At 39.0% G+C, this 17,903-nt stretch overlaps 1 protein-coding gene across 1 annotated transcript; it reads left to right on the top strand.

The window, feature by feature from the left end:
• The first annotated feature begins 128 nt into the window (after nucleotides 1-128).
• Nucleotides 129-16,076, top strand: CCT2 (chaperonin containing TCP1 subunit 2). The gene is made up of 16 exons (XM_010950497.3): nucleotides 129-301; nucleotides 1,044-1,118; nucleotides 1,234-1,299; nucleotides 2,028-2,139; nucleotides 2,632-2,708; nucleotides 2,869-2,981; nucleotides 3,794-3,996; nucleotides 5,588-5,688; nucleotides 5,906-6,033; nucleotides 7,778-7,881; nucleotides 10,456-10,575; nucleotides 10,949-11,077; nucleotides 11,267-11,370; nucleotides 11,662-11,761; nucleotides 12,837-12,978; nucleotides 15,797-16,076. The coding sequence occupies exons 1-16, from the start codon at nucleotides 299-301 to the stop codon at nucleotides 15,825-15,827; spliced, it is 1,608 nt and encodes a 535-aa protein (XP_010948799.1). The 5' UTR covers nucleotides 129-298; the 3' UTR covers nucleotides 15,828-16,076.
• Nucleotides 16,077-17,903: the final 1,827 nt, after the last annotated feature.

Here is a 17,903-nt window from a genome sequence, read left to right as displayed (position 1 = left end):
CCCCACGCAAAGTGTCAGACCCTCCCCTTCCTGGTCCCGAGCGGGCGGCGCCGCGCGGAGCGAAGCACGAGCCGAGGCCCCGCCCCTCCAGTGTGACGGGAAGCGTTTCCGACCCGCGGGCTCCCCTCAAAACGCTGCCCCTCCCTTCCCCCGAGGGCGGTGCCCGGAGGAGGAAGCGCGCGGGCCGAGGCTCCGCCCTCTGCGGCAGAGCGTGTGGCGTCACTTCCGGCTTCTCTTCCCTGCGGTCCCGGGCGCGAGCTGTGAGGGGGTTAGCGTGTGTGCCGAACTCCTCGGAAGCATGGTGAGTCTGGCCGCCTTGGCCGTGACCTAGGCCCGCCGTTCCCTGCCGTCCCCCGCCGTCCGCCGGCCCCTCTGTCTTCCCAGCGCCGCGGGCTCCCGGCGTCTGTCCCCAGGCCCGCCGCACATGGTGCAGGCCGCGGCGTGTGGCCTGCGCCGGGCCGGCGGACAGGGCCCTCCCGGCTGACCGGGGATTGGCGGGGTTGGGCCTCAGGGCCAGCGTCTCCTGACCCGGCCTCTCCTCAGTCCCGGGACCCCGAGGCCCGGGGCTTATCCTGAGCGAAGAAATTTCTAGTGCACCGGGCGTGTCGTCCAGACGGGCCCCGCCTTCCCTCTCGGGGCGGAGCCTGGAGCCGCCCGAGGGCGCTGATGGAGGGAGCCGCTGCCTACCTCCATGCGCCCGACGAGGCTCGCGCGAATGGCCTACCACCCCCTCCTGCCTTACCCTTAGTTTAAAAATTCGTCTTTGGTCTTGCCGTGCTTACAGTCAGTCTCTCTGGCGTAGAATTTTTATTGCTGGAGCTCTTGTAGATCCAGAAAGCAATGTCACCTGAGTCCCTCCCTCCGCTTTAAATAAATGACTACCCCAATGATGCAGAGCTTCATTTGTTCGAGAAATTTCACTGTTCTGTAAATTAATTTTCTCTTAGATATTTACTTGTAAGTCTAGTGGAAGGTATCTAAGTGTATGTATTAAAAAATCCCGCTACTGAGTATTCAGACTGATTCTTGATTTTCCTTCTCAGGCGTCCCTTTCCCTCGCACCTGTTAATATCTTCAAGGCTGGAGCTGACGAAGAGAGAGCAGAGACAGCGCGTCTGGTAAGCCTTGTTTTTCTCATTCTTTTAAAGATATAATAGTTCTTTTTTTTTTTTTTTTTAACAGCTTTAAGACCTTGAAGTTGATTTTGACTGTCTCTTTGATTTTCGTCCCCAGTCGTCTTTTATTGGTGCCATCGCTATTGGAGATTTGGTAAAGAGCACGTTGGGACCCAAGGGCATGGTAAGAAAAACGGGGAATTTTAATATTGTTTTAGAGCCCTCAGTAGAAATACAATAACACACTTTTGAGGGATGTTTTTTGATCTTTAAAGCTCAGCTGTTAATTGTACAAGTAAGATGTGTCTCTACTAAAAATCAAAATGGTACCTATACAGCTAAAGTCCCCTTTGACCACCATCCCCAATGCCACTTCTCTTCCCAGTGACAGCCACTGTTAGCATTTGGATATAAGTATTCCCAACATTTTTGCTTTTATGTAGATGTATGTGTATCTAATGTATTATGTACTTACTTTTATGTATTCTCATTGTGACAGATGATGTTTTGTCATAGGTGTTGTTTGTGTGTCCTTTTTCTGTAGTTCGGTTGTTTAAATTCATTTCAGTGTAAATAGATACAGTCTTTGTCCAATTGTATTTTGCATCTTGTTTATTTTATAGTTTGTACTTATTACCGAATTGGGGGATACTTAGTTTGTGTACATTGCTTTTGCTATTACAGTACTGAAACAGCCCTATTCGTGTCTCTGTTCTTTTAGTGTCTTAGAGGTAGAGACAGATAGACACCAAAATTTGCTTATGGAAACCTTGCATTGGAAGAATTTTAATGGATACTGCCAAATAATCACTGAGACTGTTTACACATCAGCAGTATATGAGAGTACTAACTGACTGTCCATTCTTCCAAATGTACTTATAACTTAACTTGATCCAAGTATGTTCCTTTTAGGACAAAATTCTATTAAGCAGTGGACGAGATGCTTCTCTTATGGTAACCAATGATGGTGCAACTATTCTAAAAAACATTGGTGTGGACAATCCAGCTGCTAAAGTTTTAGTTGGTGAGTCTGAGGATAATGTTTTGTTGACATTTTGAAACAATTTATATAGGCTGTCCTTTTTATTAATTGATACCTAGTTTTTAACTGATTATTATCATAATTAATATACAAGTTTCTGGAGTGCCATTACTTACTGATGGTAAAACTTGCATTTCAGACTGGAAAGTTCCAAAGAATTTTGAGGGCGGGTATAGCTCAACTGGTAGAATGCCTACTTAGTAGGCACAAGGTCCTGGGTTCAATCCTGAGAACCTCCTCTCAAAATAAACAAACCTAATTACCTCCCCCCACCAAAATAAAATAATTAAGTAATACAGTGGTAAATAGAATACTAAAAAAAAATTCCAAAAATTTGTCAGCTGAGGAAACCTAGATAAGTGAGATTTAAATTGGTAGTGGGTATGTTTGGAGAATTTGGTAAGCCACTGAGAAGTAGTTTAAAAAGCAGGATCAAATATAAATGAGTTAATAACTAGGTTTTTTCCCTCCTAGATATGTCGAGGGTTCAGGATGATGAAGTTGGTGATGGCACTACCTCTGTCACTGTTCTAGCCGCAGAACTACTAAGGGTAATTCACCTGGGCAACTTCAACCTCTTCTTACTGTTTTTTTTGTTGTTGTTGTTGTTCTCGGGGTTTTTTTTTTGCTACTGTGGTTTTGAGTATCAAGTAATCAAGTTCTTCCTACAAATTTACTGTTAACGAGTGTTTTCCCCCTTTTTATTAATAGGAAGCAGAATCTTTAATTGCAAAAAAGATTCATCCACAGACCATTATTGCGGGCTGGAGAGAAGCCACAAAGGCAGCAAGACAGGCTCTGTTGAGTTCTGCAGTCGATCATGGGTTGGTATAATAAAATACTGTTTTCAGCATTTAACGTTTTTTTTGAAAATACGCTCAGTGCAGGAAGTCTAGAGAACAGTGAAAAGCATACACAAGCATTGATCCTGTTGCCTCATCCTGCTTCTACAACCAAGAAAACCCCACAGTACTCCCCAGAGGTAGTCATTAAAGTTAAAGTTTGGGTTTCCAGTTTTTTTGCATATATAATCACAGTAAACAGATCAGACAGTATTACTGTATAGAGGGTTTTTGAAGCCTCTTTAACCTAGTTGAATAACAAGCACATTTCTGGGTGTCAATATTTTTTGTAATGTTAGTTTTAATAGAGGTATGCATTTGCTTATGGGACTGGGCTGTAATTTACCTATCTATATTTGGAGAACTGTATTTTGACAGTTTTTAGCTTTATAATGTGAAAAACTTGTCACCCAAAAGTATAGTTGCTTGGTTTGAAGGTATGTGTATTTAAAGACATTTTTATTTATATTATATATAATTCTCCTGAAAAAGATTTATTAATTTACAGTCCCACAGGGTGTATAATAATGCCTCTTTTCCCACGGTCTTGAAATTTTTGTTCGTGTTTCTCTTTTACTAGTTTGCCAACTTGGTAGGGGAAGTGTCCTTTAATTTGTATCTTTGATTACTGATAAGGTTCTTTTCATATTACTTAGAGCCCTGACGGTTTAAGGTGACAGTATCTATTTACAAACCAGGTATCTGATAAATTTTGAAAAGCAAAACAGGGTGATAATTTTGGAGAAGCATTTCAAAAACAGGCATGAGTTTGTTTCTTTTTTTTTTTTTTTTAGTTCTGACGAAGTTAAATTCCGTCAAGATTTAATGAACATTGCGGGAACAACATTATCCTCAAAACTTCTTACTCATCACAAAGACCACTTTACTAAGTTAGCTGTAGAAGCTGTTCTCAGACTGAAAGGCTCTGGTAATCTGGAGGCAATTCATGTCATCAAGAAGCTAGGAGGAAGTCTGGCAGATTCCTATTTAGATGAAGGTATGTATGGTGTTGGATATGGGAGAAGACATTTTGATCAGATGTTGAAAGCTAGGTACTAAGGGAATTCTCTTTTAGTCAGGACTAGTGACACTTTATAAAGCCAGAAAACTGTCTTTAAGGACATAAGTCATATAGCAGCCTTTTTTGTCATCTTAATCTATTTGTCACATAGACAGTGTGCTTCATCGCAATCCCTGCGTTCCTTTGGTAACGTCTAGGTTTTACTTTATACCATGAAGTAAATTGTAGTCTCTAATAAAGAGAAGTTGTAGTTTTCTTTTACTAGAAGTCCGCTATTGTCAAATGGCACTTTGTCCAGGATTGCATGTGTTCTCTAGGAAAGGTCTGGGTAAGTCACACCATTTAGTTGGCAGGTGTTGAGGGTTTGTTTCTGGTGTTCTTGAAGAGTGATGAATGAATCTTAGCAACTGCTATTTCCTTAGTAATAGTGTATTTTGTTTTTAGAGTATGGATTTTTCAAAGCATCTTTGTATTACGTTTACTTCACAGAATGGCCTGTAGAGAGTATAGCATTCTCTTCTATAGAGAGGGGAAAAGAGGAGTAAGTTGTGCTGTACACTTTCTGCTTTACCAGTGATTTGAGGTCTGGGTTTTGTTTGTTGTTTCGAGGGAGTAACAATTTTGAATATTCTTAGTTGAATTTACATACAAGGGCTGTGTGGCATTTCTAATAGAGACGGTGGTAGGGAAAGATAATTAAAACAAGGATAGCTACCAATCTTGAATGTCTGCCCTGTGCCAGGTATTCTAGTTAGAATTTTACTTAAACTCATTTATTTCTCAGAATGTTGACCCAGTGAGTGAAATTTAAGTTCAGCTGAATAGAGCAGAAAATCAAGGTGATAATGCTTAGTGAGGTAGAAGTTACATATGCATCTAAAAGGAGCCCAGAGAGAGAGGCGGTACTCAGTTCACATGATAGTTCCATGTCAGCAGGGTCCTGGGCTGGTAACTAGCATCTCTGCCCCTGGTGATCTTCCTGCTTACAGCTGAATAGCTGAAGTTGAATAGTTTGTCCAGGGTTGCTTACATAGCCTGTAAGCAGCGTAGGCGTGACTGGGGCCAGGTTGGTCTGACTCTGCTGTCCATGGCTTTTCATTGTATCACCAGCCTCAGTTCTTTAAAAAGTTCAGTCATCTCTAGCGGTACCCTGTATACCTAATCTTTACAGCTGGTTTTCTTTCGTGCTGGTTTTAAGCTAATGAAAGTGGACTCACTGTCTTTACGTTGCAGCCCACGCATCTGCACATGTAGTTTATCTGAGACAAAAGATTCAAAATGCTGTTTGTTCTTTTTCAAAAAATTAATTTTTTAGTGAACTATAGTTGCTGTACAGAAATGCTCTTTTACTCTTAATATTTCTGCTGTGCTCTTATATTTCCTATTTTGCATATTTTTAAATGATCTGCTAAATTGATTTTATAATCGCTGCTTTATAGGTTCTAGGAGCTTGGTGAATTGGACTTAATGCATCCTTTGAAAGAGTAATTTGATAAAGCAGGTTACTTTAAAAGATTTATTAATGCAGCTTTGAAGTATTTAATACAATACTGTCATCATATTGTAGGCTTTCTGTTGGATAAAAAAATTGGAGTAAATCAACCAAAGCGAATTGAAAATGCTAAAATTCTTATTGCAAATACTGGTATGGATACAGACAAAATAAAGGTATGTTAGCTGCATTTCTTGGAATTCTGATTACTAGCTGCTATAAACTCAGGCTTGAAGTCACTTACCCTAAAAAAACCCCTAGGATATATATGAATATATGTAAATATACACACACACATGCACAGGTGGTTTTTGGTATATTCACAAAAAAATTTATGCTATGAAACTGTGTAATGAGAGTGATGCTATTTTTTTATGCTTTCCTTTGTCTTAGATATTTGGTTCCCGTGTAAGAGTTGATTCTACAGCAAAGGTTGCTGAGATTGAACATGCGGAGAAGGAAAAAATGAAGGAGAAAGTAGAACGTATTCTTAAGCATGGGATAAATTGCTTTATTAACAGGTCTGTGTATGCTTGTGCTAACAATATTTGTGATAATCTAAGAAGGGATTTTTTTTGTGAAGTTTGAGGAAGATACTTTTATATTGAATTTAGTGATTGATATTTAGGAAGTGTTGTTTTTTCCAAGTATAAATACAGTTGTATAGCAGGGCATTTGCATTACAATTATTTTAGTGCAAATTTTTGTTAATGTACTTGACTAAACTTTTTTGTATCAACAATAACAAGTTTTCTGATTCGGCAGTTACATTAGTTTTGGCAGTAGTATGCATATATTTGGAAGAGAGATTTAATTCCACATTAAACGATGGGGTTTTGAAGTAGCATAGGAATAAAAGAACAAAGAGGTGAAAAGTAGTAAGAGGTTTAGGGCTTATCTTTAATTCGTATGAAAAAAAATGTGTAACCTTCCCCGTGTGGTGTTTTTGGGGTCTTTTTGTTTTGTTTTTTTGTAAATTGAGCTAAAGTGTATATATTCTTTTATTTTGTCTTGCAACCACTGTGAAGTAACAAGTACAAACATAAAGTAAAGGTTGCCTGCTATGGCTCTTTCAGTAAATACATTATGTACTTTTTTTCTTCTGTAAATTCAGGTAGAACCAACTCAAAACAAAGGAGAAAGTGATGGCTAGACACTCCTAGCACAGCACGATACTGCTTTCACAGTAATAGCTGGGGCTGGTGTTCTTTCCGGTGCTTTGCTCCCAGACCCACGTATACAACCTTGGGTGAACTGCACCTGCCTGCCTCCTCTCTCTCTGCCTCATGCCTCTGATCGTTAAAACACTTCCCCTTTGTGTTCTTAATTGTCAGTATCTAAGGTTTTTTTGGTTGTTGAGAATGGTGAAAATACCAGGAGGAACAGGGCAGTTCAGTCTGTGAAAAGGCAGTAGTTAACTTTGAGAGAGATTTACTGCTTTATGAAAAGTAACTGTTAGAAGCCAAATGCATGTGGGCTTTTTACAAGTTAGCTTACTTCTGTGTGATCTGGGAATCTGGTAAGACACATTTTGCCTAACAGCACTTTAAACTAGTTATAAAAAATTTTTCTTCAGCTTTTAAGTTGCCAACTTTTAAACAGATGTCCTTTTGACTCCTATTGTAAAAGTAACATTTGCTTACTTTGGAAAATAGGAAACTATAAAGGAGGAGCAGAGTTCTCCTAGAAATTCTTTCTATTATTAAGTTGACTTTTGTGTGTGTGTAGTGTTCCGGTTTCAGTTTTTCATTTAGTTGTGATCATATGCTATAAACTTTTGTAATTTGCTGCTTTTATCTAATAGTATATACTTTCACTTAAAATGACAAATTTTTTTTAGCTGGTAAATTATGATGTGTACACTCTCCTGGTAGACATTGAGGACAGTGGCAAGTTTTGTTCTACATAAAAATTCTTACACATATTTTCATTGAATTTTTTTATCTGAATTTTCAGTTTTCTTGCTGTAGGTTCTCAGGAATGGAGTTAAAGCATCTAAATACTTACATGGCTTTTGATGCATTACTGCTGAATTGCTTTTCAGAATTAAAGTTTCAGTTTATACTGTCAGCCGTATAAAAACAGTACCCATATTCAGTACTAACATGGATGCATTACTGTAGTTTATAAATTATTAATAGGTGAAAAACGGTATCTTCTAATTTGCATTTCTGTGATTACTGGTAAAGTAAAAATGTTTTCATGTTTTTTAGTGTAATGTAAAGTAACAGTTTTGAACGATTTTTTTTCATATTTCATTTATAGGCAATTAATTTACAATTATCCTGAACAGCTCTTCGGTGCTGCTGGTGTTATGGCTATTGAGCATGCAGATTTTGCAGGTGTGGAACGCCTCGCTCTTGTCACAGGTATGGGGAAAAGACGTTAATTTCAAACAAACATTATAATCACTCTTGGATTTACTGAGTGTTAATGTATGTAACTCATTGCTGAAAGTACAAAGAAACCCCTTTAAGGAACCTAGAACCTAAACAGTTAATCTGAAATCTGACTTACATCTTTACTTAAATTATTTTTAATATGCCAAATTATATGCCAGCTTTGCCATGTGTGTAGATTTATTTTTTAGTGTTGTTTTAAAGATAACTACATCTTTTCTCACAAACCCACAGGACCTCTGTCCTAAACATAGTCTAAATTGAAGCTTAAAAAAGGAGTTTTAAGTCTTCCCTAGTATACTCATATAATTCTAGTGCTAAGTGAGTTGTTGAATGCTTTATGCCCTCTGTGGTAGGTGGTACAGATAGAATAGTAACCTGTATTGAACATTTAACCATAAGCCAAAGAATGGGTCAAGTACAAAACATTGCTTTTGTTAATTTTTAAAAATTTATGAAAGTAATAAATATTGAAATAAGTGTGAAACAGTCCAGCAGTGCGTGATGACAAGTTAATATACTCCAGCACCCTTCAGTGGAGGTAGGAATTTTATAATCCCAGTGTGGACTGCAAAGTGTGTTTACAAATATGTCTACATCAAAATGACATGGAGTGCGGTTGGTCACATTTTGTTGTAATGGTTTTTAAAGTAACCACTAAGCGGAAGATAGGGGATAGCTCACGTGGTAGGGTGCATGCTTAGCATGCACAAGGTCCTGGGTTCAATCCTCAGTACCTCCTCCAAAACACAAATAAGTAAATCTAATTATCCCCCCCCCCAAAAAAAAAACATTTAAAGTAACTGCTAAGTAGCCCTTGGAAACCAAGATGACAGTCTTTGTTCTCTAATTTTCAGGCCTTTGGAAATGAACGAATAGGTTGGAAAGTTGAATAACAGCCTGCCAGTGAGAATTAAGGGGCGTGGGGTTTGAGGTGTAAAAAGCTGCTAGGAACATCAGATTCCGTTTGGAACAGCTGTGTGTTTTAGAAGAAATTGAAATTAAAATTACTAATGACTATAGATAGTAGGATTGGTCTCATCTCAGAATAACTTCTTAAGCCGTTTTTAGTTTGAGAAGCATAGTCTCCTGACCAAAGCAGACGTTTTCCTTTCGTTAATTACTTGGCGGTGTGTTTACTTGCTTTGAAGTTACTTCATACATGTTGCTTAAGGTGATAAAACTTACAATGCCCATGTTTCTGTAATTCTTCCCTTAAAGCAGCAGGATTAAAGATACGACATAAGAATAAATGTGAATGATGGCACATTCATGATATGAGTTGCTATCAGAAGGGTTGCTATGGTATGATACCACATACAGCCAGAAGAAAATTTACTGGTCCGAGCGCACCAATTGTATGGCTGTGAAGTTGGCCCTGTGGTGGCTCCTGTTCGTAGTAACTCATCTATTGCCAAGATGTGTGAAATTGGTTCTTGCAAATGTCTAGAAATAATTTGTAAGCAGACGGCAGCTGAGTGAGTGAGTGAGTGTAGGATAAGTGAAAATTCTCACAAGCCAGATTGGTCTTCTTTAAGGGGAGGTGATGTCCTGGACATCCATTGTGTCTCATGTCTAGGACACACAGCAGTCTCAGGAGTTTGCCAAGCAAAAGTAAGAACTTCAGCCCTACAGATTATGAGGATAAATGAGCAGAGTGGGGAAGACTAGAGTCCTTTTTACAAGTTAGTTATAAAATAGAAATAAAGCATCAGTCATTGAGATTGATCAGTAAGGAGTGGAAAAGGGGGTTGATTGATGATGGAGGGAATCGATTAAAAGAAAGAGTAGTGAGCTAGAGAAAAGGAATTTAAAATGGAAACCTAACTTGCTTACTTAAGAGCTAAGAAAGGAAATGTTTACAGCGTGGAAGATGGAGGGAAAATAGGAATAGATGTAATAGGACCTAGGGAGTAAAATGAATTTACTTTTTTGACTCCTCATTAAGTTCGCTCTGGGAAATCCTCAGTATCCATTCCCCCCTTTTCTAGGCTTTATAGGTGCTCCCGACATTTCAGTTACTGTGATAATTAACAGATACCGGATGCTCACTATTTTAAGCAGTTCCCAATGTCAGTACATACTAAGACTAGTCCAGTATTTTCATAACTTGTTTTGGAATATTGGATCTCAAGAGACCTGGTCTTCTAGACTGGATTCTGAAGAGAATCTGAATTTAAATTCAGACTGAAAGTTAGTCTCAGTTGAGGTGATACTATGCGGCGTGTGTATATAGGTCTGAAATCAGATTGCTTGTATTGAACTACAGCTTCATGTTTGTTTGGACTGTGTAACTTTGGATGAGAAACTAAGCATCTCTTTACCTCAATTTTATTGTTTCTAAATGGGTTAATAAATGACCCTTCTCTTATTAGGGCTGTTGTGAAGATCAGGTAATTGTTATTTTGTATGAAGTGTTTCAAAGAGTGCTTGGCATATACTAAGCAATCAACTTAAATATTGTGTTTTCTGTTCATTACTGCTTGTTGCAAAACAAATGTTAAACCTGCTATGCATTTGATGAATGTGTATTTTTGTTCATAGGTGGTGAAATTGCCTCTACCTTTGACCACCCAGAACTGGTGAAGCTTGGAAGTTGCAAACTTATTGAGGAAGTCATGATTGGAGAAGACAAACTCATTCACTTTTCTGGGGTAGCCCTTGGTGAGTGATTATGTAGATCCTGGTTTAGGTTCCTAAATCTATGGTAGGCTCTGTTGAAGTGAAACAGTTACTGTAGTTAGTAAAATACATGTCTTAATTCTTGAGAAAAATGGTGTATGTTAATTTCAGTCTCTTGAGGGCAGCCTCCTGTTGTTATTGTCTCTGGGAACAGTGCGTATTCAACATAATTGTTACAGATAACGGAGAACTGTTAGGAATGTGAATTTTTAGCAAAGAGAATGTGTAACAATGGAAGACATGATAGCTTTCAAAACCAAATAATATAACCTGCATAAATAATTGAAGGTGAACGTTAATGTTTGATAATTAAGTGTTTACTGTGACATAAGAACATTACCTTTTTTAACTTCAGGTGAGGCTTGCACCATTGTTCTACGCGGTGCCACTCAGCAGATTTTAGATGAAGCAGAAAGATCTTTGCATGACGCTCTTTGTGTTCTTGCCCAAACTGTGAAAGATCCTAGAACAGTTTATGGAGGAGGTAAGCATTTGAAAAATACTGAACTTACTTTATTTCTTAAAATGTAAAAATGACTTTTGCTTTAATAGGCTTTACAGGAAATTTATATTGCCTTTGCACTTAATTTTTAAGTGCTTGGTGTATCTTAAGGGCAGTCAGTACTTTAGTGTCTTGGAGACAATTAAGTATAAATGAAATTTCAATCTGTAGGCTGTTCTGAGATGCTGATGGCTCACGCTGTGACACAGCTTGCCAATAGAACACCGGGCAAGGAAGCTGTTGCGATGGAGTCTTACGCTAAAGCCCTGAGAATGGTAAGTGAATGAAAGAGACTTGAACTTATATTTTGTGGGTATTGATGGTTTTTAAATGAGTACATTTTTCTACGTTGGACAGAAAATGTTTACTTTCTTGGCCTTAAAAGAATTGGTTCACACAGCTTAAATTTGATTTTGGAGTTTATCTTCTTTATGAGCAGTAATTAAAAGGAAGCAGATTTTACATTGTTTCTAAATGTATAATTTTAGAAAGCTTTTTCTTCTAGTTTGTAAATTAACCTTTTTTGTGTGGAATAAATAGTTTACCGTGTCTTCTTCACTTCATAGTTGCCAACTATCATAGCTGACAACGCAGGCTACGACAGTGCAGACCTGGTGGCCCAGCTCCGAGCTGCCCACAGTGAAGGCAATACGACCGCCGGCCTGGGTAAGAAGGCAGTGGGACTTTAATCTTGTGGTTTTCTAGAGTCACTCTACCATTTTCTCTCTCTCTCTCTCTTTTTTTTTTTTTTTTTTTTTTTTGGTAAAGATAAATTCTCTTAATAGCCATGTGGAAGATTCCTGTGACCCTTGCCTTTATAACCATTATACTTTCTAGGAAAGTGTTTAACTTCATAATCTCAACTCTGCCAAAACATTATTATTCAGTAAGGGGAATAAAACTAGTTAGAAGATTTGTAACAGGTTTGTTATATAATGACTACAGGATTTAAATACATAAAAACTGTATTTATGTTCTGAAATAAGTGTAGATTTTACTCTGTCTCTTACAGTGTTAACTCCTAATCTCACAGTAAACTTAATCTGAGACATTTTTGAGTACAGATGTCTGATACATACATAAAAGTGGCCAAAAAACAAATTTAATTCAGATTGGAAAATTTCCCAACAGCCTGTCTAGGACATTAAAGGGACAGTCTTCGAGGGTAGATAATCCTGTCACTGGGCAAGAGAGCTAGTGAATAATCTGTTAGAAGATGAAGGGTGGGCAGAGGGTATAGCTCAAGTGGTAAAGTGCATGCTTAGCATGCTGGAGATCCTGGGTTCAATCCCCAGTAACTCCTCAAAAAATAAATCAATGAATAAACGTAAATACTTCCCCCCAACCAAAAGAAAAAATGGCCTTTAGAAGATGAAGGGCGATTCTAACAGGAAGAAAAGTAGGTGACTTCTAAATTCTCTTCCAGTTCTTAGGAATCCGTGGTATAATCAGTGATGAGCAAATTTTCTGCAGTTTATTTACAGATAAAGATCGGTGATTCCGTGTTCTGTATAAATTTTCTGTCATTTGACATAAGTTGCCCTCTGTTAATACAGATGATCAGTTGTTGAGTTTTTAATTCTAAAAGGCTTTTCTTGAGTGCTAGGCTGAGAATGCACTAAGTTTGAGTAATTGGTTGTACCTTTTTTTTTTTTATAAGTCAGGATTCATCTTGTTAGGCCGTTAGGTATGTTTTGTTACAGTTAAGACTGTAGTTGTTAATTTAGTAAATGTTTTTCAGATATGAAGGAAGGTACCATTGGAGACATGGCCTTACTGGGTATAACAGAAAGTTTCCAGGTAAAGCGACAAGTTCTTCTAAGTGCAGCCGAAGCAGCAGAGGTGATTCTTCGTGTGGACAACATCATTAAAGCAGCACCAAGGTATTGTAACACTTCAGAGAGACATTTCTCAGGGAAAATTAACACGGAAGCAAAAAACTGGTAGCTGCATATATTTGATAACTATTGTTGATAGAAAATGGAGCTATCTTGTCTAGATAGCAGTATTATGCAGGTTACTTAAAATCTGTAATCACAACTCAGATTTAAGCCAGAAAGACTTAGTTGGTAACACAGGGTAGCCCTCACAATTGAAAGGGCACATAAAGAACCAGGTGTGGGAAAGTCAAAAACCAGAGAGCGGGAAGGTGGGAGGTGCAGTAGTAAGAACTGACATCTTTTTACCAGGATGCGTTGGCGCCGTCATACTCTGTCCTGGGTAAACTTCTCCATATGTATTTTCTTAAGCACATAATGTGCATAGTTCTGTACATGGTCCTATTCCAGCAGCTTTTCTAAGATGAAAATTCTTTTAAAAACTCATTCACACAAAAATGATTTAATGGCCAGAAAAATCTTAACATTTGAAGATTCAGCAGTCACCGAAACCATGTATTTTACCTGCTAGTTGGAGGTTCAGGGCGATGGAAGGAAATGGTGGCTTGGACCAGTAGCTTGAGGTGAAGGTGGTGAAAATGGGTTGATAATAGATCTATTTTCAAAGATAGACCCGGCAATATTTGATGATAGATTGGATTTAAGGTCTGAGAGGAAAGGGGATTAAGGATAATTCAAGAGTTTTTGTTGAGAAAAATAGGAGTTTCTTCTATCTGAGGTGGGAGAGGCTTTGGAAGGGAAGATGGGGATTGTCAGCTTTGGCCATTTGAGATGTTTGTTGAGAAAGCAGTTAGTTGGATAGTTGAGTCTGTAGTTTAGGGGAGAAGTTCAATCTGTAGTTACAAGTTTAGGAGTTGTCAGCCTGTATGTGATATTTAAAGCATGAGACTAATATAAAATTTTAAAGATGGGGGGGTTGCCACTGAGGTAGGAGGAAAACCAAGGGAAATGTGTGTCCCAGAAGCCAAATAAGGAAGTATTTGAGAGGAGGGGTGATCAACTGCCAAAATGCAAATAGGTCGAGTAAGATAAAGGACTGAAAATTGACCTTAAAAATTGGATTTAGCAACAGAGGCGGTTGGCAATCTTGACAAGCAGTTTTAGTGGAGTGGAGGGGGCAGAGAGGTATGAAGTAAATTCCATAGAGGCAGGGGGAAGAGGAATTGGAGGAAGTGTATATAGACTTTTTTCAAGGACTGATTTGTGAATGGGAACAGAGAAGTGGGGTAGTAGCTAGAGGAGGTGTGGGCCTTACTGTGAAAATTCAGTGGGTTTGAGTTGGAACAGTTTCAGAGGAGATGATTGACGCAGAAGCAGGGAGGGCACAGTCCACCAGCAGCTGCTGGGAGCTCAGAGGACAGGAGGTTTGTGCGTAGTAGCAGGAGGGGAGTAGGAATGTTACTGGGAAATTACGCCTTAAATGGACTAAGTTGCAGACCTTTCTTTGTGCAGACCCTGCAGCACTCCTCTCAGTGGCTTTTGTGGATGGCAGCTGTCCTCTACTGTTAGCAGAACGAAAGGGTGGAAAGTAGTGTTTTGGGTGTAGAGAGAAAAGCTGAAATGGTATTCAGGTCTCCGGTCGTATAGTGGAAAGCTCTGGGCTGAAGTCTGGAGAGTCTGCTCCTGGTATGGGGAGGGCAATCATTTTGACATGGAAAGTGGTGAGGGAAGGGAAAGTTGACAAAGTTTTCTTGGAATCAGTGCCACCAAAAGTGGTTAGATGCAGTTACGTTTTCTGTTGCCTTCAAACACAGTGAAAGCACGAGGAAACTGAGTTGTGTAACTGGAATGCTCTGACGGGGGCGGGGTCAGGGAGCCACGGCCTGCGGTCTCAGCGGTAGCTGGCGCCCTCGGCCACCCTTGAAGTGTGCGCTGCGGCGCTTCGTTTGCTCTGATGTCACTGATTTTGAGCTTTAAGTGTCTTAAATATATGAGAACTTCTGAGTAATTTGCAGTTAAAAACCATGAATGATCTGTTGAAGTCGGCCTTCCCAAACGGACTGGACTGTGGGCTGCTTTTCATACTCATTATCAACCCCAGGGACTTACTTTTCAGACCAGTGCTTTGTGGCAGCTGCTTGATGACTTTTTCTGTATTAACATCCTTTGGTCATACTCCTGTAAGCTACCAGGGTTAGGTGGCCCCTTTTGCTGCACTTTGGGTCTGTTTTTATGGTTTTTCCTGCTTCTCTTACCTGTCGTGCTTGCCTCTAGAAGCAGGGTTTCCATAGGCATGAGGTAAACTTTGCTAGTACCTCTGCCATGCCCCCTCGCTGAGAGGTTTGCTGTATGGTCAATAGAGAATAAGAATTTATCATCAGAGGTGTGAGAGGTACTGTTGGCACGCTTCAGTGAGTTACTCAACCCCATCACCCTGTCTGCTTCATTTAGAGCAGTGATGCAGAGGTTTTCATTTTAAAGCTCCAAAGCCTTGTCATTTTACAACTTCTGATTGAGAGAACTGTCTTTTGACTAATTTAGTGAAATGTCCTAACATATTTAGTTAAAAACATAAATTAATGAATTTTTGGAGAATGCTGTTTGGTAAGTGGGTTAGGATGAGAAGGTGAGAACAGAATACTGACAGATCTTCACATTCCACAGATTTTGTTCTCTTACTAATACAATAATTAAGAGATGTTAATTATGAGGTAGGAACATCCTTGTTAAATATTAAAATTGATTTTAATAAAATTAGGATTCTGGCTGTGTTTGTGTTTGATATAGACCTTTGGTTTACAGTCACGCTTTTCATTTTCACCGTTGCCTTTTTTCTTAAGTGTATGTTCTGTGATGTTTACAGGAAACGTGTCCCTGATCACCACCCCTGTTAAGCATTCCCATATGCTGTTGAGCTCTGGACCAGTTCGTAGCAAAGTTGTGTTTGAAAGACTTCGAGCTCCTGAAAGAAGACTGTAGAGTCAAAGTTTATCTGTGGCTGTTATATCCTTAAGTTTGGACATTTAACTGACCTTCTATTTTAACATGGGTCTAATTTATTTGCTGTTTCATTTTCCATAAAATTCATTTGATTTAGAGTTCATTACTCATACTGTGCATCAAAATAAAAATTTGAACAATTACTTAGTCCTTACCTGACTTAGTGATTTGTACCCTGTTTTAACTACTTAATGGGAGTGGAGGATTGTACTTCCAGTATGGAGTTTATTTAGCTTGACTGACATTATAATCATTTATGGAAAAACTATGTTGATTAATGTGAATCCAAGTCAGATGTGATAAATATACATTAACCTTTTGATTCTCAATCATACATAATTTTTATTAACCATTTTGTTTTGTGAAAGTACCATATACTTCAGTGCATTTTTAATGTTGTGTAGTCTAAGTAGTGTCTCCTACGTAGGAAAAAATTATGGTGGTTTCCATTACTTCAGGTGTGAGTTACATTTTAAATGGTTGCTGCAAGCAGCTTCAGCACTGCTGATACTTTACAGGGTAATACTCTCTTAAAGGAGATAGATATGGTTAGACATAAGCATTATTGTTTTGTTAGGGTTTTTTGTTTTTATAAGAATGTGCTGAGTTGATGGTTTAAAGGTGAATTTAGGCTCAGAGGTAATTAATAGATCGTTATGTAGCAGGATGCACAAGGAATGAAGCAAAGCCCAACAGTGGTTTTCACTGGGTGTCTCATGGAGAGACATTCCATTCCTGTAGAGGAACATAAGAGTTCTCAAAGACACTTTGATAAACCACCCTGTTCTGTTTTGCTCTTGTATAAAAGCTTGCCTCAGCATTTTAATATTACTCGTTAAAAGCTATTAAAACTGGAAAATTTGTTTTTTGTTGTGATACTAGTTTATCTCCTACACATTCACATAAAGGAGAAACTTCCTAGATTGCCAAAGAGAATTACACAGATTTTTACTTTTTTCACTTTTCTAAACGTTAATAGCAATACTGTTTGCGGTGTAATGTTTTTACAGTACTTTATCACACGTTGTAGCATCAGTACTCATCCCACAGCTCGGGTAGGTGGAGCAGTTAGGCATTTCCTGACCTAGAAAACCTGCAACTCAGAAACAGCAAATATGGAAGCAGTGAGTTTTTCTTCATTTTCACAAGACTTCAGTGACACGGAAATAGAGATTTTTGGAATTTACGTTAATAGTTAACTGCATAGAAATTGTCTTGAGTGCTCAGGGTTTTTAAAGCCGTCCTGGTAGCCGCCTGCTTCTCCTAGAGGAAGGACAACACGTGTGCTGGTTATTCTTTCACTCTCCTCAAGTCAGGATCCGTTGTTTGCCTGCTAGAGGCCGTGGGGCTTCCCTCGGTGCCCGGCTCCCGGCTCCCTGTGGACTGGATTCCTGTGGTTTAACTCAGGAGGCACTGGTAGGATACGGGGAGAGGGAAGCGGTATCTTCTTCCTGCTCTTGCTCTTCGTCTTGGGAATTGGCTGCGTCCCTGTGAGACCTACCATTCCAGCTCACCGCACAGCCCCCTCTTCATGGCTCTCAGCCACTGCGTTCGGGTAACGCTTCTGTTCCCTGTTCGTTCGGCCTCATGGGCGGTGACAGCTGCTGCTGTTACTTGTGCCAGTTACAATTACTTGTATTAACTTTGATTTTTTTTCCCTCCCTTTAATTCTGGCTAGTAATGGTTCCTTTGTTTAAGTTCTGTCTTTGTAAACCCTATGGGATGAATACATTTTCCTCTCAGGACCCTGACTGATGAAAGTCAATAGAATACTTCGTATGAAATCCTTTTCCAAAGGCTGCCTTGCACCTACTCTAGTGTTTTATAACATGAACAGAACAGAAGTGCAAAGACTTAACCTTTTTTTCATCATATTATTATAGAACATTTTTGATTCTCAATATGAAGAATAGAGACAAACCTGGGTTCAGATTTCTCACTTTTAGATTGTAAGCAGTACGAAACACCTC

Source organism: Camelus bactrianus, chromosome 12 (assembly GCF_048773025.1).
Source record: "Camelus bactrianus isolate YW-2024 breed Bactrian camel chromosome 12, ASM4877302v1, whole genome shotgun sequence".
NCBI lineage: Eukaryota > Metazoa > Chordata > Mammalia > Artiodactyla > Camelidae > Camelus > Camelus bactrianus.
This window is presented reverse-complemented; position numbering and strand designations above follow the sequence as displayed.